The sequence below is a fragment of the Gadus macrocephalus genome, chromosome 13 (genome assembly GCF_031168955.1).
Source record: "Gadus macrocephalus chromosome 13, ASM3116895v1".
In the NCBI taxonomy this organism is placed as follows: Eukaryota; Metazoa; Chordata; class Actinopteri; order Gadiformes; family Gadidae; genus Gadus; species Gadus macrocephalus.
In genome coordinates, this window is record NC_082394.1 from 21,395,396 (window position 1) to 21,415,183 (window position 19,788).

At 47.9% G+C, this 19,788-nt stretch overlaps 1 protein-coding gene across 5 annotated transcripts in view; it reads left to right on the forward strand.

Annotated features, from left to right (window-relative positions):
* The window catches only part of LOC132470481 (receptor-type tyrosine-protein phosphatase gamma-like), a 289,677-nt gene that overhangs the window by 246,800 nt on the left and 23,089 nt on the right, over positions 1–19,788 (forward strand). For all 5 annotated transcript variants that reach the window (XM_060069138.1, XM_060069137.1, XM_060069135.1 and 2 more), the window contains exons 9-14: positions 4,609–4,793; positions 8,119–8,227; positions 8,796–8,845; positions 9,177–10,068; positions 13,994–14,141; positions 18,440–18,531. In XM_060069138.1, coding sequence (XP_059925121.1) covers positions 4,609–4,793; positions 8,119–8,227; positions 8,796–8,845; positions 9,177–10,068; positions 13,994–14,141; positions 18,440–18,531 — 1,476 coding nt within the window. The remainder of the gene's footprint in view (positions 1–4,608; positions 4,794–8,118; positions 8,228–8,795; positions 8,846–9,176; positions 10,069–13,993; positions 14,142–18,439; positions 18,532–19,788) is intronic.

Consider the following 19,788-nt stretch of genomic DNA (forward strand, 5'->3'; position numbering starts at 1 on the left):
ATAGGTTTGTGACTGTTTTTGTCTGTGTGTGTGTGTGTGTGTGTGTGTGTGTGTGTGTGTGTGTGTGTGTGTGTGTGTGTGTGTGTGTGTGTGTGTGTGTGTGTGTGTGTGTGTGTGTGTGTGTTGGTGTGTGTGTGAGTGTGTGTGAGTGTGTGTGTGTGTTGGTGTGAGTGTGTGTGTGTGTGTGTGTGTGTGTTGGTGTGACTGTGTCTGTGTGTGTTTGCTTGTGTGTGTATGTGTGTGTGTCTCATCTACCATATGGAAGTGGGTTGAGCGGGGCGGGGAAATGCCCTGCAAGGACAGTTGACACAGCACAGATGCTAGCTGACACACACACAAAAACACACTCATACTCACACTCTCACACACACACACACACACACACACAGACACACACACACACACACACACACACACACACACACACACACACACACACACACACACACTCACGCACATGCACGCACGCACACACACACACACACATACACCCACCTCTGTACACAAACACAGCCCATGCACAGAGGAAACATTTCACGTGTGATGCAGTATGTCCTTGAGAAGCTGTTTTTGCAACCCCTATGAAATGCAGAATATGTAAGGGATAATGTATAGAACGCCGACAAAAAGCGCCAACAGCGCGATGTTCTATACATTATCCCGCTTATTACACGGCTACTTGCCAAAACGAAAACATAACTTCACACGGTGTGTCTTTTACAATTTATTTGTTACCAGCATTCGTAGTGTTGATCAGCAGAGAAATTTACCGGACTAATTGTGGAGTGATACGAAAAACAGCAAAAATCAACTTTCCTTGACAGTGGTCAATTATACTTAGCAACGGTGAATTATCAAATATAATTTACCGCCTGAAGTTGTGAAGGGCCCATGCAAGTGAACGGAGCGTTCCACGCCATTGAGAAGACCCGGGTAATAAATAAATATATATATATATACAGTATATATATACAGTTTATATAAATCTCCTTCTGACATAGAGACATGATATAGAAACATTATGGATATAGATGTATAATAAAATATGCATTCCCTCTTCCCATGTGCCTGCTCCCTTTTCCTCTCCAAATCCATCCCTCCACCAGTAACGAGTGTAGTTCGACTCGTTCTGATTGACATCATTTCCATCCTCATGGCGGTGCCTTAATCCTCCACAGAGATGTGTCTCTGCACCCTTGACCTGAGGCCCAGCCACGCTGCACTGAAGCAGGCAGCTCCTCACACTGACCTCAGATCAGAAGAGGCATTCTGCCTCTCAGAGTTCCACCAGCTCAGAGGGGAGCGAGACTCAAGGGGACTAGGAGGAGAGACTGGGCGGAGAAGGGACTGGGAGGAGAGGGAGAGGAGGAGAGACTTGGAGGACGAGAGACTGGAGGAGAGATAGAGGAGGAGAGACTTGGAGGAGGAGAGACTGCAAGAGAGATAGAGGAGGAGAGACTGGGAAGAGGAGGGACTGGAGGAGAGATAGAGGAGGAGAGACTGGGAAGAGGAGGGACTGGAGGAGAGATAGAGGAGGGAGGGAACTGGAGGAGAGATAGAGGAGGAGAGACTGGGAAGAGGAGGGACTGGAGGAGAGATAGAGGAGGAGAGACTGGGAAGAGGAGGGACTGGAGGAGAGATAGAGGAGGAGAGACTGGGAAGAGGAGGGACTGGAGGAGAGACTGGGAGGGAGGGGACTGGAGGAGACATAGATGTGAGAAGCTGTTCCCACCTGTCCTCCACCTGTGTCACACGTTTCCCAAGTGTTCAGGCCAGTGTGATGAGCCTCCGCAGTCACCGCAGCTCCTCCTGTCCCTGGTGTAGGGGGGGGGCGGCTGGCTCTGAGTGTTTTTATGTTTGTGTGTGTGTGTGTGTGTGTGTGTGTGTGTGTGTGTGTGTGTGTGTGTGTGTGTGTGTGTGTGTGTGTGTGTGTGTGTGTGTGCGTGCGTGCGTGGTTGTGAGTGTGTGTGTGTGCACACTTTCTTTGTCTCTCTCTCTCGCTCATACATGGTCACAAACAGAGACACATACATACTTGTTCTCTCATTCTCTCACACACACAGACACAGAGAGACTTACTTTTATTGCCATTATGTATAGTTTTTTTTGGCGTGGTAAAGCGATATAGTTTGTTTGGTGTGGTAAAGAGATATTGTTTATTTGGTGTGGTTGAGGGATATTGTTTGCTTAGTGTCGTAAAGAGACATGGTTGGTTTGGTATTGTAAAGAGATATGGTTTGTTTGGTGTCGTAAAGAGATATGGTTTGTTTGGTTTGGTAGAGATATGGTTTGTTTGGCATCGTAAAGAGATATTGTTTGTTTTGCGTGGTAAAGAGATATGGTTTTGTTGGGAAAGCAAATTGTATTTAAGCATCCAGGACAGAACCGTTTCATAAAATATAATATTTTGTTTCTCGAGCAATATCTAGAACGGCCATGTTAGAAATATAAATCCCTAGGCTTTAAGGATTTGGTGCCACACACGCACACAAGTACACACGCACACGCACACACACACACACACACATGCACACGCACACACACACACACACACATATGCAGGTGTAGTTCCAGTAATAAGTGGAGCCCAGCTTAATCAGCATAGCCGCAGCAACAGTTCATTTGCAGAACACAATCCTCATCTCCGTACACTAGCGTCTCCTCTGTGCTCTTCTATGTACTTCCACTCGTGTACGTGTGTGTGTTGGGAGGGCCGTGTGTGTGTGTTGGGGGTGGTGTGTCTGTTTTGGAGTGTCTGTGTGCGTGTGTTTATGTGACTGATTAGTAACGTTGAGCTGTAACTTCCCTGCCGACTAGAGAGAAGTTTATCTCAGCTCTTTATGTATAGCGAGCTAATGTATTCGGTTCCAGCACGCACATGCACTCTATTCTTAGTCAAGCTATTTCCACGTCCTCCATGCCTTCCCCACAGTCTCACCACTCACAAACGTCCCCCTTTATGATGAAGAGCGTCTCAGTAGGGCCTCTTCGTCTCCATGTTGTTAAAGAAATTAGTCAAATATTTAGCTTGGCGCACTGTTTCTCGTGTTTCAGATATTATGACCAGGTCATAACATAACCAAACAGCTGAAAGAAATGTTCTGCTTGATTTGATAGCCGGTCCATAAACACATCTTCCGATTACTGGCTGAAGTCTACATGAGTTGGGTGCCTGTGTTATAGCTTGGGTGTCAAGAGAAGGAAGTCTTTTATGCAGAAGCCCATACAGTACATAATAGGAACACCACAGGCTAGTCAGGACTGTGCCAGTAAGGCGTAGTAGCAGCCTAGCTGGGGGAACAGCGACATCTCGTGGCTGTGGACAGCATTCAACATCTGGCATATTACTGTAAACGCTGCTGGAAAAATGATGTAAATACATTTACATCACTTATTTGTGTTTCATGTTTGTAAAAATGCCGTGTGTATTGATTTTGCTTGTATACACACCTAGTTCTAGGTGTCCATGTGTGGGCTAAGGTTTGTTTGTTATTAGTGAATGAGTGCATCTGTATAAGGCATGTGTGTGTCTGCATTCCCTGGTTTGTGTACGTATGTATTGCGTGTGTGTGTCTTCATGAACGTATGTGTGTGTGCGTGTGTATGTCTTCACGTGTGTGTGTGAGTGTGAGTGTGAACATGTGAGTGTCTTCATGTGTGTGTGTGTGTGTGTGTGTGTGTGTGTGTGTGTGTGTGTGTGTGTGTGTGTGTGTGTGTGTGTGTGTGTGTGTGTGTGTGTGTGTGTGTGTGTGTGTGTATGTCTTCATGTGTGTGTGAGTGTGAGTGTGTGAGTGCTTGTCCCCATGGGTTGTAATGTGTTTATATATGCGTGTGAATGTTGCTGGTGACTCACTCTGTCACTCAGTAATATTAATAGACCATTAGGGTCCAACTCCGCTCGGCCAGCTCTTCTCCTCTGTTCTCTCACTCTGCCCCGCTCTCCGTCTGTCTGTCTCTCTATCTGTCTGTTCTCTCACTACCTTGCTCGCTGTCTGTTTGTCTCTCCGTCTGTGTGTCTCTTGTCTCTATCTTGCTCTCCGTGTGTCTGTCTCTCTGTCTGTCTTTTGTCTCTCTATCTCTCTCTCCTTCTCTCTGTTTGTCTGTTCTCTCTGAATCTCCTTCTCTGTCTGTCTCGCTGTCTGCCTGTTCTTTCTGTATCTCGCTCTCCATCTATCTGTCTGTCTCTGCATCTTTTTTCCGCCCCTCCTGCTCTGCTGTTTGTTACAATAGTTCAGAATATATTGGCATCATAAGCCTTGCTGCTCTATTTCCTCAATCAATGATCTCTCTCTTTTTCTCTTTCTCTCTCTCTCTCTCTCTCTCTCTCTCTCTCTCTCTCTCTCTCTCTCTCTCTCTCTCTCTCTCTCTCTCTCTCTCTCTATCTCTATCTCTCTCTCTCTCTCTCTCTCGCTTCTCGCTCTCTCGCTTTTTCCTCCCTGCTCATTAAGAGTGTAGAGTGTTTAAGGTTGAATCTCTCCGTGTGTTTCTTTGGTGTGTAGAGTAAAGGTGTTGTAGAGTGACGCTGTCTCTCCCACAGTGTGCAGCAGCGCTCCCATCAACATGAAGGTGGTGTAGAGTACGGGTGGTGTAACGCTGTCTCTCCCACAGTGTGCAGCAGCGCTCCCATCAACATGAAGGTACGCCACCTGAACTCCAGCGCCCTGGTGGTGCGCTGGGCGCGGCCCGAGACCACCTATCACCCCCCCATCCTGCACTTCCTGGTGTCCTACAGCTGGACGACCCACGACGACAGCTATGAGGAGACACACCTCACCGACGCCCGGCACAAGCTGGTGAGACCGCACACACACACACAGGACGCACACACACACGCATGACTCATGGACGCACACACATGACGCACGCAGACACACACACGCATGCACACACAACAAACACACACGTACATGCACACACACACACACACACACACACACACACACACACACACACACACGTGCATTATGCACACACACAGACAGGTATTTTCTGCAACCTTTTTGTTTTGAAACGAAAAGTATGAAAAGTATTTAAGTAAGTATTTTAGATGAAGACACAACATTTAGCCAATAAAACTCATCAAACATATCATGGACTTGATAACAACACAGAAACACACAATATAAAGAAACAACTGTGTGATGGTTACATTTTGCATTTACACACTTACATAGCATCCCCTCACATTGCATATTCAAACCTTGGGATGAGGAGGTGAGGAGGATAGGAGGAGGTGAGGAGGTGAGGAACGCCACCTCCAGCCAGCAGCAGCATACTAATGGATCTGTTTGAGAGCTGCAGGGGAGCCAGACAATTCCCATGACCTTGGGACAGGGGAAGAACCTCCCTCCCACATGCATGCACGCTCATACACGCACTCCCCCCCCCCCCACACACGTGCACCGACATACATGGACACACACTCTCAAACCTTTTCCGCCATCCACCTGTTTCCTTCTTTCTTTCGTGTTTTTTTATACTTTCCTCCTTTGTCTGCTTTCATCAGCACTTTTATTCCTGCGCATATTCCAACCCGTCCTCTCGTGGGACTGACGATCAAATCAAAGAGGTTCTGGAATAAAAAGACACAATTCACAAGACCCGGGGCAGGGAAACACTAACCTCATCTCCTGTGAATCAGAGAGAAGTTGCACAGCTTTCAACTTTTGCAACCAAATCCAAACATTATGGAGAGCTGTCTTATTTACCTGACTGGCCAAGGTGTTCAGGGTAAGGGTTAGGGTTAGTTAAACAGCTCTGTTTGAATGCTGATGAAGCTTTCTTATCCTCAGTTCTCTTAAAGGGCCAGTGAACCAAAACATTTTTCTTTTTTGTTTTAAATAATAATTAGTCTTCAACATCGTAATCTATGCCAATTTATCACAGTAGCTGAAATTACTTCCCAATTTAGAGAAATTACATTTTTGCAATTTTCCCCAAAACACAATGTGACTGTTCCACTCTGCTGAACGCAGGGGGCGTTCTGTTCGTGACGTCTGAGTGCCTTTTAAGAGGCACCCAGATGTCCCAGCGGCGGCGCGGTTTGTGTGAACGTGTGGAGCTCTGTCTGGGCAGTGGTGGGCTGCGGTGTCCGCGAGAAAGTTGGGCTTTTCTTAACATTTATATACGTTATTATTAAAACGCCACGATGTGTGTGGATGGTAAAGCTCCGTCCGAGCAAAGATTTATTTAACACACGCATCTGTGGATAAGGCTTCCCAGACTCAGAGTATAACGTTTCGGTGTGAATTTCATATACAACATCAAGCTCAAACACAAAAACGGTACTAAAAGTGTCAGAAAGTTGGCATGGGTTGTAACTATGGGGATAAGATGAACCCCCCCTTTCTTAAAAATCTCACCCCACAACACATTTTAAATATCATATTGTTCAAATTGTTGGCTGGCTCCTTAAAGAATTTCTAACGTACTAGGAACAGAGCACATTAGTTCCTAAACCACCAGTCCCCTAACACGGATATTCTGCACATCGGCAGCGATCGAGCAGTCCATTCCATTCACTCCTTGTGCGATACATTAGTCCAGCGTGATTTAAATGGAGCCTGTCATGTAATGACGTCTGGGCCTGACTCAGGGTGTGTGCCTGGATCGATGACCGGGAATCCGTGGGTAGAGTCATTCACTTCACCGTGTTCACAGCCCCCTTGACTGTGGTTGCTTACTTGGAAACAGATAACTCTCTCCCTCCCTCTCCGGAGGAAGGTGCTGGGAAGCAAAATGCAGGACAGACAATATTTGTGAGCAGGGAACTGCGCTCTCACTTTTGATTCATCGGGGGCGTTGGCAATACAAATATTATACAAAATAATATTTGCATAGGCCTTATCTTTAAAATATGTCTCCAAACACATTGGTTTAGATAATTGAACCCCATGCAAGACGTGATGAGCAGCAGTAAATCAAATCGATGGCTGATTGGTTAATATAGAAGGAGAGAATGGGCGAGATAGATTGCTTGCTTGTGACTTTCTGATTTTACGCTGCCGAAGACTAATATTTCTGTAAGGGTAGTGGGTAATGGGTATAGGGTAAGCTTGTTTTAGTTCTACAAATCTGGTCTATAAAATCTTGGTGCATGGGGCGTTTGGCCCACTTTCACTTCATCACCGCTTCGACCAATCATGTGGATGGAGGCAGCATCTGTAGTGGGGCTCAAACGAGCTCAGCCAGGAGAATGGAGATGGAGAATGACTCTCCTCCCGGCGCCTGTGAGAACCAGGCTCAGGTCTTCGGTCCCGGACTCTAATGGCCCTCCACAAAGTTTCTGTTGACGTTTCAGATCGCCAATGTGGAGAGCTGGCCATGACCACTGTTAAAATGCTCCCCAGAAAGGTTCATCGTGTGGCTCACAAATGAGTGTTTCTGCACTAGAACATCACAGGAACATAACAGGAAGCAGGGCGTTGCTCTGCTCCTTTCAGGTTCTGGTTTCCTGCTCTACAGTTTCAGTTAGTGGAATTAAGCTCCTTCATTCTTTTGCTAGTTTCGTAAAAAAAGTAAGAATGATTGTCACAAAGGAAGAATTTATAGATTAAAGTATACTCAGAGTAGCTTAATAAATATCTTTGTCAATATCCAATATTTACATGTAAAAATGTATAAATTCATATCGTATTATATAGTTCTTTAATATTTGATTTGGCTAACATTGATCTGTCCTCTAACACAAGGAATAAATGATTATATTAATATGATATAATATTGTGAATAGTGATGAATCACAGTACTCTGATACGAGTTTGTGCTTTTAGAATGTTTATGTGTGTTCTTGGATTTCATCTTTTTATTTATATGTACTCAGTCTCTGGGATACGAGTTCAATCTGGGTGGGAACTGAGATTGGCTGCTCAAGTGAATGATTTCTGATTGAATGTGTGTTTGTCTGTGTGTGTGTGTGTGTGTGTGTGTTTGTGTGTGTGTGTGTGTGTGTGTGTGTGTGTGTGTGTGTGTGTGTGTGTGTGTGTGTGTGTGTGTGTGTGTGTGTGTGTGTGTGTGTGTGTGTGTGTGTGTGTGTGTGTGTGTGTGTGCGCGTGCGTTCTTTTGTGTGTGTGTGTGTGCGCGTGCGTTCTTTTGTGTGTGTTCTTGTGTGTGTGTCAGGAGGCAGTCATCTCTCCAGTCTCTCCTGATGTGCTTTACCTGTTCCGGGTTCAGTCCGTTTGCACCAATGACATGCGCAGCGACTTCAGCCAAAGCATGCTCTTCAGAGGTACGCACTCTCACACACACACACACACACAGAAACACACACACACACACACACACACACACACACACACACACACACACACACACACACACACACACAATATCACTCCCACACACTCAGACACACAAACATACACAATATCTCTCACACACAAACATACACAATATCACTCACACACACAAACATAAACATTATCTCATACAAGCAAAAACATATCACTCTCACACACACACACACACACACACACACACACACACACACACACACACACACACACACACACACACACACACATAAACACACACATATGACACACACAAAGCCACACACTATTTCACACACACCCACACAAACAAACATACACACCTTCATGTGTGCTATGTGTGCACACACGCGCACACATAGAAACACACGTGCACTCACAGTATTCACAAGGCAGACTGCAGGGCCAAAAGCCAGGGACAGGTTTAGCCTTCTTGAGAGCCAGTGTTTAGCTTTGATGAAGTCACACTGTCGAAGACTGCTTCTAACCACGTATTCCTGGGTCTCCCGCTGTATTCCTCTCCAGCCAACACCACCCGGATCTTCGAGGGCACCCGGATCGTGAAGACTGGAATGGTAGGTCCAGTGGGTTGAGCCACCCTTTCATGTGCCGTCCCCAGTGGAAGCATTTCTCCTCTATGTCCTTTCCAGCTGGATAAAGGTTCCTCTCTGTCTCTCTTGATCTCTCTCTGTCTCTCACGGTCTCCCTTGGTCTCTCTCTGTACCTCACATTCTCTGGTCTCTCTTGGTCTCTCATAGTATTTCTTATCTCTCACAGTCCCTCACGGTCTCTCTCAGTCTCTCTCCGTCTCTCTTGGTCTGTCTCCGGCTCTCCGGCTCTCTCCGTCTCTCTTGTCTCTCTTGGTCGCTAAGGGTCTCTCTTGGTCTCTCTCTGGCCCCCTCCCAGCCCACCGTCTCCCCGGCTTCCTCCGCCGACATGGCCCCCATCTCCTCTGGCTCCTCCACCTGGACCTCGTCGGGGCTGCCCTTCTCCTTCGTCTCCATGGCGACGGGCATCGGGCCCTCATCCAGCGGCAGCCAGGCCACCGTGGCTTCGGTGGTGACCAGCACCCTGCTGGCGGGCCTGGGCTTCAGCGGCGGGGTCATCTCCTCCTTCCCCAGCTCCGTGTGGCCCACCCGGGCCCCAGCAGCTCCGGCAGGCGGCACCGCCCGTGGCCACGCCTCCGCATCCTCTGCCTCCTCCTCCACTTCCTCCTCCGCTAGCACCGGCGCTAGCCCGCCGCAGACTTACACGGAGGCTTCAGGTGGCCAGGACCACGCTGCAAGCAGCAGCACGGCAGCCGTGGCCCGGACCAAAGACAGGGGAGACACAGCGGAGGACGGGGAGCAGGGTGGCGGCGGGGGGGAGAGGGGCGAGGGGGAGGGGGAAGACGAGGAGGACGAGGAGGGGGAGGAGGGGGAGGAGGGGGAGAAGATGCCAAAGAAGGAGAAGAAACGGCGAGCGGGTTGTGTGGAGGAGCCGGCCGGCGGCGGTGGCAGAGCAGCGGCGGTGAAGGAGCCGCCCGGCACCACGCCCGCCTCAACGGCCAAGGAGAAAGACCGGGCGGCGGGCAGGTCAGCGGGGTCCTGGGGCTCTTCTGACGCCACAGCACCCCCTGTTGGTGTGGAGGACCAGGCCACGGTTACAAGCGCAACGTTGGTCGTCGTGGCCACTGCTCCAGAGCGCAATGCAGGGGCCGAGACAGCGGACTACTCCCCCCCTGATGTCCGCCCGCTGGCCACGCGGGGCCCCGGCCCGGCCAGGAACAGGAGCCACTGGCCCTTCTCCATCCACACCGGTAAGAAACCAGCCGCTCCTCCCTTTCACGTTCACTTCAATGTTATTCTAGACATTAGAGAGAGAAATCCTGGGCCCCACAGCAGGCCGGAGACCACCCACTGGGAGCCCTCAGACCGCTGGAGGCTCCTGTAATGTACCGCATCGCTCTGAGTGTTTCGTGTTAACTTAATGCCGCTTAGATCCGGTGTGGTCCAATGTGGTGTTAATGAACCTTGACAGTGGGATGGGGCCCTCGGGAGGGAGGGTCTAATGGCTGAAGGGTCCAGTGGATGGGGTTGAGCCCAGAGCAGAGGGCCCCAGCAGAGAGACGTCCAGAGGAGGAGACCAGGAGGCATAGCAAGTGACTCTGTTTGACTCCAGAGCCCAAGGGGTTGGTCAGGGGGGCCGTGAGCGGGGATTCAGCCTACCAGTCGATACGGGACACACGCACGCAGCAGACATTAAGCACATCCACATATTGCACCTTAGTGCTCGAACCTGGGTGGGGAGCGGGACACCACCCCATCAGCTCTGTCCCCAGGGTGCCCCGCGTTGCGTTGAGGTGTACTTAGGTTTAGATCACTGCCTCTTCTCTCTGCTATGCTAATCAAGACCATGGAGTGTTTATAAAACACAGCTTGTGGGCGATGGAAACAGTTGTGCTGAAGAGTACTTGCAGAGTTTTCCCAGATCACTTTTTGTACTTCATGCTCATGAAAGGCCCTTTTTTGGTCCTCGTTACTCAAGGGAAGTGGTAAGAAGGCAGTCCTTCCTTTCTGGGGGCGGAGCTTCTCTGCTATTACATACATCACCTTAACTCAGTTAGCTCAGTCTGTTCACTATCCAGGTCACAGGTAGCTTTTTCAAAAAGCTACCTGTGAACTGGGATGTTGTGAAAGAGGAGCTAGGGGCTAGGCCTTCTTGAAGAAATTGGGGATCAAAATATGACCTGCTATAAGCCAAATCTTGGGCACTTTGAAAGTGGTCTCATCCTCTTCCGTTCATGAGCCCTACGTCATATCAGGTACGCCTCATACGTAGAGCTGGTTAAAGCATAAGTCAGATTTGTTTAAATCTTCTTAAGCTTTCGACAGCAATGTCTACCTACTTGTCTGTCTACCTACCTTTATATCTACCCACTTGTCTGTCCACCTACCTGTCTATCTACCCACTTGTCTGTCTAGCTACCTGTCTGTCTACTGATCTGTCTGTCTGTCTACCCACCTGTCTACCTACCTACCTGTCTGTCTGTCTGTCTACCTGTCTGTCCCCCTACCTGACTATCTACCTACCTGTCTGTCTACTTACCTACCTGTCTGTCTACCTACCCGTCTGTCTACCTGTCTGTCTACCTATCTGTCTGTCTACCTACCTGCCTGTCTTCCTGCGTCCACTCCCCCCGTGGACTAATTTGGTCAGCACCGGAGTCTTCCTAAAGGCTGATGAGCTGTTGCTGAAGCTAGCGAGCTAGTCGCGAGTTTTAGGGGCGTGGCTTTGGAGATGGACTTTAACCAGGTCTGGGATACTTTGGTTGGATGCTTTCTAAATGTAGAATGATTTGGCCCTATTCTCATTGGCTCATTGGTCAGTGTTGTTACTCACATAAATGTAGACGTAGCTCTGACAGGGATGGATCAGTCATACTAATGGGTTCATTCATTCCGCTACTATATCTGATATTTATTTGGTCAACTGCATAGCAATCCTATTTGAAAGGCAGTTTTTTGACCGACGGCCTGTTTCTCCAGACCTACTGTCACATGGCTGTGCTTCTCCGTCCTCCTCCTGCTCACTGGTTCTTAACCACTCACCCAGCGCTGTGGCCCAGACGCTCAGGAAGGGAGCACTGGCTCTGCAGGGAACCACTCTGAAAGCAATCCAAGTAGTAGTAGAGAGCATGTTCACCCAGAGCAGAACCCTCCTCTGTCCTCATGATACGAGTCATTAGCCTCATGGTGAGGTCGGCTTTAAGCCCCTGATGTAGAATGGATGAAGAAATACTGCGGCCCGGCCTTTAGTTACCTCCAGAGCTCACAACAAGGGTTGCCATTGACGATACGGCTCCATAGTCTAACAAATAGGACCACCCTGTGAGTTCCCCGGTGTTTGGTGAACAAACACACACACATATACACACACACGCATGCACGCACGCCTGCGCACACACACACACACACATACACACAGACATACACACATACACACGCAGATACACATACACTCGCACCCACACATAAATGCATATACAGACACACACTGACACGCATCCACACACATAGACTCTCACCCACACATACACGCATATACACACGCACACACTGACACACACCCGCACACACACACGTTAGAAGGTACCATCCCTGACTATTTAGAAGTCTGTCTTCTTCAAGGTTCTCCAGCGTCTCCCGAGGTCCTCCAGGGCTCTGTGCCTGCAGGTGAACGAAGCTCCTGCTTACCTACTGCTTATCTACTGCTCTGTGAGGCCCCGTGGTGACCAGAAGGGGGGCTGCTCTGTGTTTGACATCGTTAGCATGCTGAACTAGCACATCGTGTTTACTACGAATGAGCTCTTAAGACTATCTTTTTCCCATGTTCGCCACAAATTGCTCTCTTTATCATCACCATCACCATAATCCTCATTACCACACCATAATCATCATCATCCCCATAATTATCATCATCATCATCATCATCATCATCTTCATCATCATCACCAACATCATAATCATCATCATCATCATCACCATCATCATCATATTCATCTTCATCATCAATCCTCTTCTTTATCTCTTCTGCTTCGTAATCCAACACCCTCTTAGTCCCTCTCAATCTCTCTCTCTCTCTCTCTCTCTCTCTCTCTCTCTCTCTCTCTCTCTCTCTCTCTCTCTCTCTCTCTCTCTCTCTCTCTCTCCCATGCCCTCTCTCTTTCTCCTCCTATCTCTTCATGCGTGCTCTACCTATTTTCCGATGCCTCTCTCCCTCCAGTGTCTCTTATTGTTTCCTCTCCCACCGTGTGAGAGGGCCGTGGCTCTCATGCCAGACGCGGCTGCAAGGGAGCAAATTGTTGCTCCTTTATAATGAGGAAACCTTGTGTTTGTCTCTGTCAGTGGGCGTGGCTCGCCCGCTCAAGTGTTTGTGTGGAGCGCGAGGCTAATGTGGGTTTCACTGCTGCTGCTGCACATTGCCTGAGTGGCTGCGTGTTTCTGTGTGTTGGTTTACATTTGCCTGTGCTGCAAGGAAGCACATGGACACATTATCACGCATAGCCTGCTTTGAACATTGTTGTGAGGGTCATGGTGGTGGTGCTTGTGGTTTACTGGTGCTCAGGGTTTAGAAGGAGCTAGCTCCTGACAGGGGCATAGAGGTGCATGGGGAGGCTGTGTTGCCCTTGGTTACGCTAGGTGCTAACAGACATCCTTGAAAGTGTACGAGTGGTGGTGTGATTATTCTATCACAGTGATGTTTAGGGATTATTCCTATTTAACCTTTTGTTGTATCTGCTGTGTCAACACTAGTAAAAACTGAAATGTACAGTATGTGTGCAGTTTATAATTTGATAATTGTAACATTCAAACTAAACGTGGATTGAATACTATTCCTTCCGCACCTCTCAAGAGAACTTTATTTGAATGGAAAATAAACATTTACATTGTCAAAGCAGCCTTCACATCAAACAAAGGGAAAGTGCAATGTCAGCCGAGGAATAAGAGAAAGGACTATACGAAGGTTATAAAGGGAGATGCAGTAGTAGAAATTGTTCAATATAGTGCAGCTTGCTGTTGTAACTCTTCAGTAGGACAGGTGTGCAGGTTCAGGCTGAGCAGAAAGCCCCTGGACCTCTCCGTCTTTGGTTCAACCTCAGCCTCGGCATGCTTCGTGACGTTGAAATGAGCAAACTCTGACCGTCCTCCTAACCCCTCTCTCCTGTGTTGCTGGTCCTGCAGACCGACCCAGCCTGGCCACCCACCAGGCCCGGCCCGGGGGCCCCAGTGAGGGGCTGGTCCGTGTGGAGTGGCTGGCCCCCCTGGCGCTGGTCTCCACCCTGACCCTGCTCTGCCTCTTCCTGATGCTTGCCATGCTGGTCTACTGGAGGTAAGACGCCTCTGCAGTGCCCGGCGGGCCCGAGGGCCCCGGGGACGTCTACTATCATCTTATTATTATCTTCTCCGAACCACAGCGGAGGAAACAATATGAATGTGAATGAAATGAAATAAACCATAAGGCTGTTCAGCAGATGTTTTAATCTAAAGGAATTTACAGATGGAGAACCAAAGCATGCAGTCAGGAGGAGTCGCTAGGAGAAGAGTTGTAGGTTCTTTAAACCAAAGAACCTACAACTGCGGTTGACCTTTAAACCAAATCACCTGCAAAGCGGGCAGACTAACTTTAGGGGAACTAACCATAGAAAGTAAAGGATGGCTGGAAACACAAAGCCTGTTCTTTAATCAAACACAAGTAAACCAGCTGCAGCTTTTCTGGATAAAAAGCGATGTAACGTTTACATTCCTCAGTTGTACTTTTTTCATATAAAATCCTATAATATAGGGGCGCCCCGGTGTTTCACCGGGGCGCGTACCATTAAGGCTCAGTCCTGACCGCACCAACCCGGGTACGATCCCTGCGCGTGGCCCTTTGCTGCATGTCCTCCCCTCTATCTCCCATACCTTCCTGTCTTTCTTACTCTACAATAAAAAGGATAAAACCTTAAAAGATAATATCATATAATATATATTTTATTTAAAATATATTTGTTATTGTTATTCTGCTAGAGCTGCTCCCCCCGCGACCTGACCCCGGATAAGCGGATGAAGATGAGATGAGATGAGATGATATTTGTTAATTATTTTTATTTACATAAACCCTTGATAAAATTGACTCCGGGATAGACTCTGTTGACTAGTAGGCCTATTTGTTTACAGTCCTCTGGCCTCTCCGATATGGCGGCCATGTTGACCCAAGACCCAAAGGTCAACGCAGCATCCATGTGTGTTGGTCTTTGGCTGTAGATGTCAGAAAGGCAAGGGTAGTAAAATAAAATGCATTATTGGTAGTGCAAACTAGTTGTATTTGTTAATAATGAAGCATCCGTATCTTATCAGGGCGAACTTCCTGAATGTTATTGTGATGATAACACTAGCCGGCTCAAGATGTCCTCCATGTTACCCTTCAACACCTGCTGCCTGTGGCCACCAACAAACTCCAGTGGGCTGTACACTGACGTTCTACATAAAACCACATTCTCTGAACACCCTGCCATTGAATGCCAATGCTACGTCACTATCAATTCATTTATTTTTATCCTGCCTTATGAAATGTTTTACCCTTACTTTTTAATCTATTTCTATTAGCGAATGTGCTGAGATTAGAAGAGGTTGTGGATGAGAGAGATGAGGAGACTGGCAGTCTGAGGGCAGTCAGAAGGGATGTGCTGGTTGGTGGGTTAAACAGAAAGATAACATCACCCTGGTTACACATTTTAACTTTTGATTAAACAAGTCTAATTCATTTTCCAGTTCAGTTGATACATAACAACTCAGTTCCCGCTCTCACGTTCCTCGTGCTGCTTTGGGAATCTCGGTAATTAATTTGACAAAATAGCTATACGCTCCCTGTTGAAATCCATTGGGCTGCTTTACCTCGTTGTGGTCCCTGCTAGCGGGTTAGCAGGCTAGTAAGCTAGCAGGTTAGCAGGCTAGCAGATTAGCAGGTTAGCATGCGAGCAGGCTAGCAGGCTAGTAGGCTGGCAGGCTAGTAGGCTAGCAGGTTAGCAGGCTAGAAGGCTAGCAGGCTAGCAGGTTAGCAGGCTAGAAGGTTAGCAGGCTAGAAGGTTAGCAGGCTAGTAGGCTGACAAGCTAGCAGGTCAGCAGGCTAACAGGTTAGCAGGCTAGTAGGCTGGCAAGCTAGTAGGCTAGCAGGCTAGTAAGCTGCCGGGCTAGCAGGTTAGCAGGCTAGCAGGTTAGCAGGCTGGCAGGCTAGCAGGTTAGCAGGCTAGAGGGTTAGCAGGTTAGCAGGTCAGCAGGCTAGCAGACTAGAAGGTTTGCTTTATATTTGAAGGTTTGTTTTAGAAAAAGCCTCAGGTGAGAGAGGCTGTGTAATAGAGAGTCCTTGTTTTGGAATAATTGTTACTTTAGCCAGAGCTCAACAAAAGACATCTGTGAGGTGCTGCTCTCAACGTTTCACTATGGAAGCAGACACAGAATAACCTGGTGTCTGGGGCTTTGGGATGCCTTCATCTGTATGGTGGTGATCCTACATAGGTGTTCAGCACACACACACACACACCACACACACACACAGACGCACACACACAGAGACACACACGCACATTGCAGCACACACACACAGACACACATACACGGACTAGCACACACACATACACAGACACACACACAGACACGCACACACACATACATACATACATAGACACACACACAAACACACGCACACACAGATGCACACACACACACGCACAAACACACACTCACACACAGTATACATTGAAATAGCCTTGGTATTTATTTGTGTTCACAATGGGTCTAGAACGTAGGGATATATTAATTATTGAAACCCGATCTGCATTGCATAATCCTAATTGCTCTTCTTAATTGAAGTAAACATTATCTTTAACCTGCCTGCTGGAGGGTGGTTCTATGAACCTCCACCTGTCGGCTGGAGAGGGGTTCTATGAACCTCCACCTTTCTGCTGGAGGGTGGTGCTAGCGATCCACACTAAGAATAACACACTAGAGGAGGATCCCATTAGGTAGGTGCTTTGAGTCACACTATGCTTCTCACACATTGGACTGAGTGGTGTGTGTGTGTGTGTGTGTGTGTGTGTGTGTGTGTGTGTGTGTGTGTGTGTGTGTGTGTGTGTGTGTGTGTGTGTGTGTGTGTGTGTGTGTGTGTGTGTGTGTGTGTGTGTGTGATCCAGACATACACACACACACACACACACATGCACAAGCCCATACACACCAGGAGGTCTGATGGCAGGTGGTGTTGGAGCGTTGGGTAATCTAATCCTCTTGAGGAGCAAAGCTCAGGTCAGACTTACTAGTCCCTCCCCCACCGCATGTTGATTGGCTTAAAGTATTCAATGCACACTCCTCTGCTCCCAAACCCTCCCCCCTCCCTCCACAACACACACACACACACACACACACGCACACGCACACGCACACACATACACTCACACACACACACACACACAACACTCCCAGAACCTTGGCGATCCCTAAGTAACTGACTTGTGAGTCATTCCCTTCTTGTGTGTGAGCGTGTGTTTGTGTCAGGAAAAATATACAACGGGGAAGTTGAAGAGGTGGAGTTAGAGAGAGAGAGAGAGAGAGAGAGAGAGAAAGGAACTCCCCCATGCTGTCTGAGCTGCCCTCCTTCCCCGTCCTGGCCTTGCGGTGGTTTCTATCTGACTGCGCGTGAGTCTGGTGACATGAAGCTTCTCTCTTTGCCTCTCCTGGCTCACTAGGATGAATGCCTTCTGCTCTCTGATCTGCGTGAAGTACAGGTAGGACTGCAGGACCTGTGACCCGCGCTCGCTCGTAAATTATAAAGTGTTCAAATTAAATGTTGTCGATATCATTACAATAATTATAATGACAATGAAATAGAAGTAGTGTTGTATAGGAACAGCACGGTGTGTAATGAACAACATGTTAGTACTATTGTTGACTTCTTTATGTAACGGGTTAGAAGAACATCCTACCTAACCTGGACACTGTTCTGCCCTCCATGGGATATGAGGTATGGCATGTTTCTAAACTGGTCTCCATGGTCGCCAACCCATAATAATAAGGTGTAGCACCTCCTCAGAGGACCAGACTGAGCCCAGCGGTCTACGTGTTGTCAGGCAGCCCCCCAGCAGGCCCTAGACCATGTGACACTGAAACCCAAAACAGCCTCCGTCCTGCCGTACATCTGGGGAGATCATCAGACAGCCTGTCTGTGTTGAGGGTGTGTTTGGGTGTGTGTGTGTGTGTATGTATGTGTATGTTTGCTTTTGATTACTTTTCTTTTATTCATTGGGTCCTTTCTTATTGTCTGATTCAAGTGTCACGTTGTCTCATGTAACATTTAGCAGAGCCTCAACATGGTAATGACCAGCTTCCTCAGAGAATAACACCTGCTCACTCTGTCGCTGAACACACTCTGTGTGTTCAGGGGTCTGTGGCTTTGTGGTTGTTCTGTTGTTGTTGTTGTGTTGTTGTTGTGTCGATCATACTCATCCGTCTATACTTTGGCAGATGATTGGACTAGCCCAGTCAGCTGTACTCACCTTACACACACAAGAGACACCACATACAATTACACACAATGACACACAATTATGTACTTAGCTCAGGCCCTGACACCTCTCTCCCTGTGTGGTTCTGCAGACGCTGCTTCCAGACGGCCCACTTCTATGTGGAGGACAGCAGCTCCCCCCGAGTGGTGCCCAATGACAGCATCCCTGTTATCCCCATCCCAGGTAAACTCCTCCAATCTCAGAGCAGCTTCCACCACCGACTCCCTGCCCGCCCACTTCCTGCTGGTCACTAGCAGTGAGGAATAGATCTCTGGTTCCTGTTCACTTGGTTTAGAGGAACCTGGATGCATCCATCACTTGTTATACATTGACATTAATATTTAGGGCATTAAGCAGACGCTTTTATCCAAAATCACTTACAATAATTACAATGGTTAGCACTAACAATCGCTAGGTTAACCCATTCCGGATATACAACAAAGAGAGCTAGGATAAGATACTATACAACAAAGTACTTTTTTTTATTATCATACTCTTTTTAAGATTTAGCATTACCTGAGACTTATTATTACTGGTTGAGGTTACACTGACATTTTAATCTCAGCCAAAAAAAGCTTTAAAATATATATATAATATTAAGAAACTCAGGGCAATTGTGGTGAATGAGAACAGTGTTTAATGTTCTGGTTCCAACCCAATCCCTCAAACAGGTTGTTTCTGATGTCTGTACCTTGGCCCGCTGAGCTGCTCAGCTGGGTGAGACATTTCCTTCGCTGCTAGTCGGCTATTCTTACTGCTGGGAGGGTCAAGGTTCAAAGGTCAACCTACTTGTTAGGCTCTTTGTCTCTGGTTGCATTACCAATATCTGCCAGGGACACACATATACGCATTGCAAACACATACAACACACACACACACACACACACACACACACACACACACACACACACACACACACACACACACACACACACACACACACACACACACACACACACACACACACACAAACAAACACACACAAATATGAGACAAATCACAAACATACACACAGACACACACACATGCACACACAAACACACAAATACACAAATGTGGTCCCTGTCATCGTAGAAACACTGGTGGACGGTGTGGTCCCTGTCGTCGTAGTAACACAAGTGGACGTGTGGTCCCTGTTGTTATAGTAACACTGGTGGACGGTGTGGTCTCTGTCGTCATAGTAACACTGGTGGACGGTTTGATCCCAGTCATCATAGCAACACTGGTGGACGTGTGATATCTGTTGTCATAGTATCACTGGTGGACAGTGTGGTCCCTGTTGTCATAGTAACACTGGTTGGACCATCTGACACACATCTCTGTTGCAGCAGAAATGGTCTGGGACCATGAAGGAGGGTTTACTCTGCTGCTAGTCGGCCCTGTGTTGACAGCAGTGAGTTACGGGTCATATACAGTGTGGGCTGCTGCTGTTACCGTCAC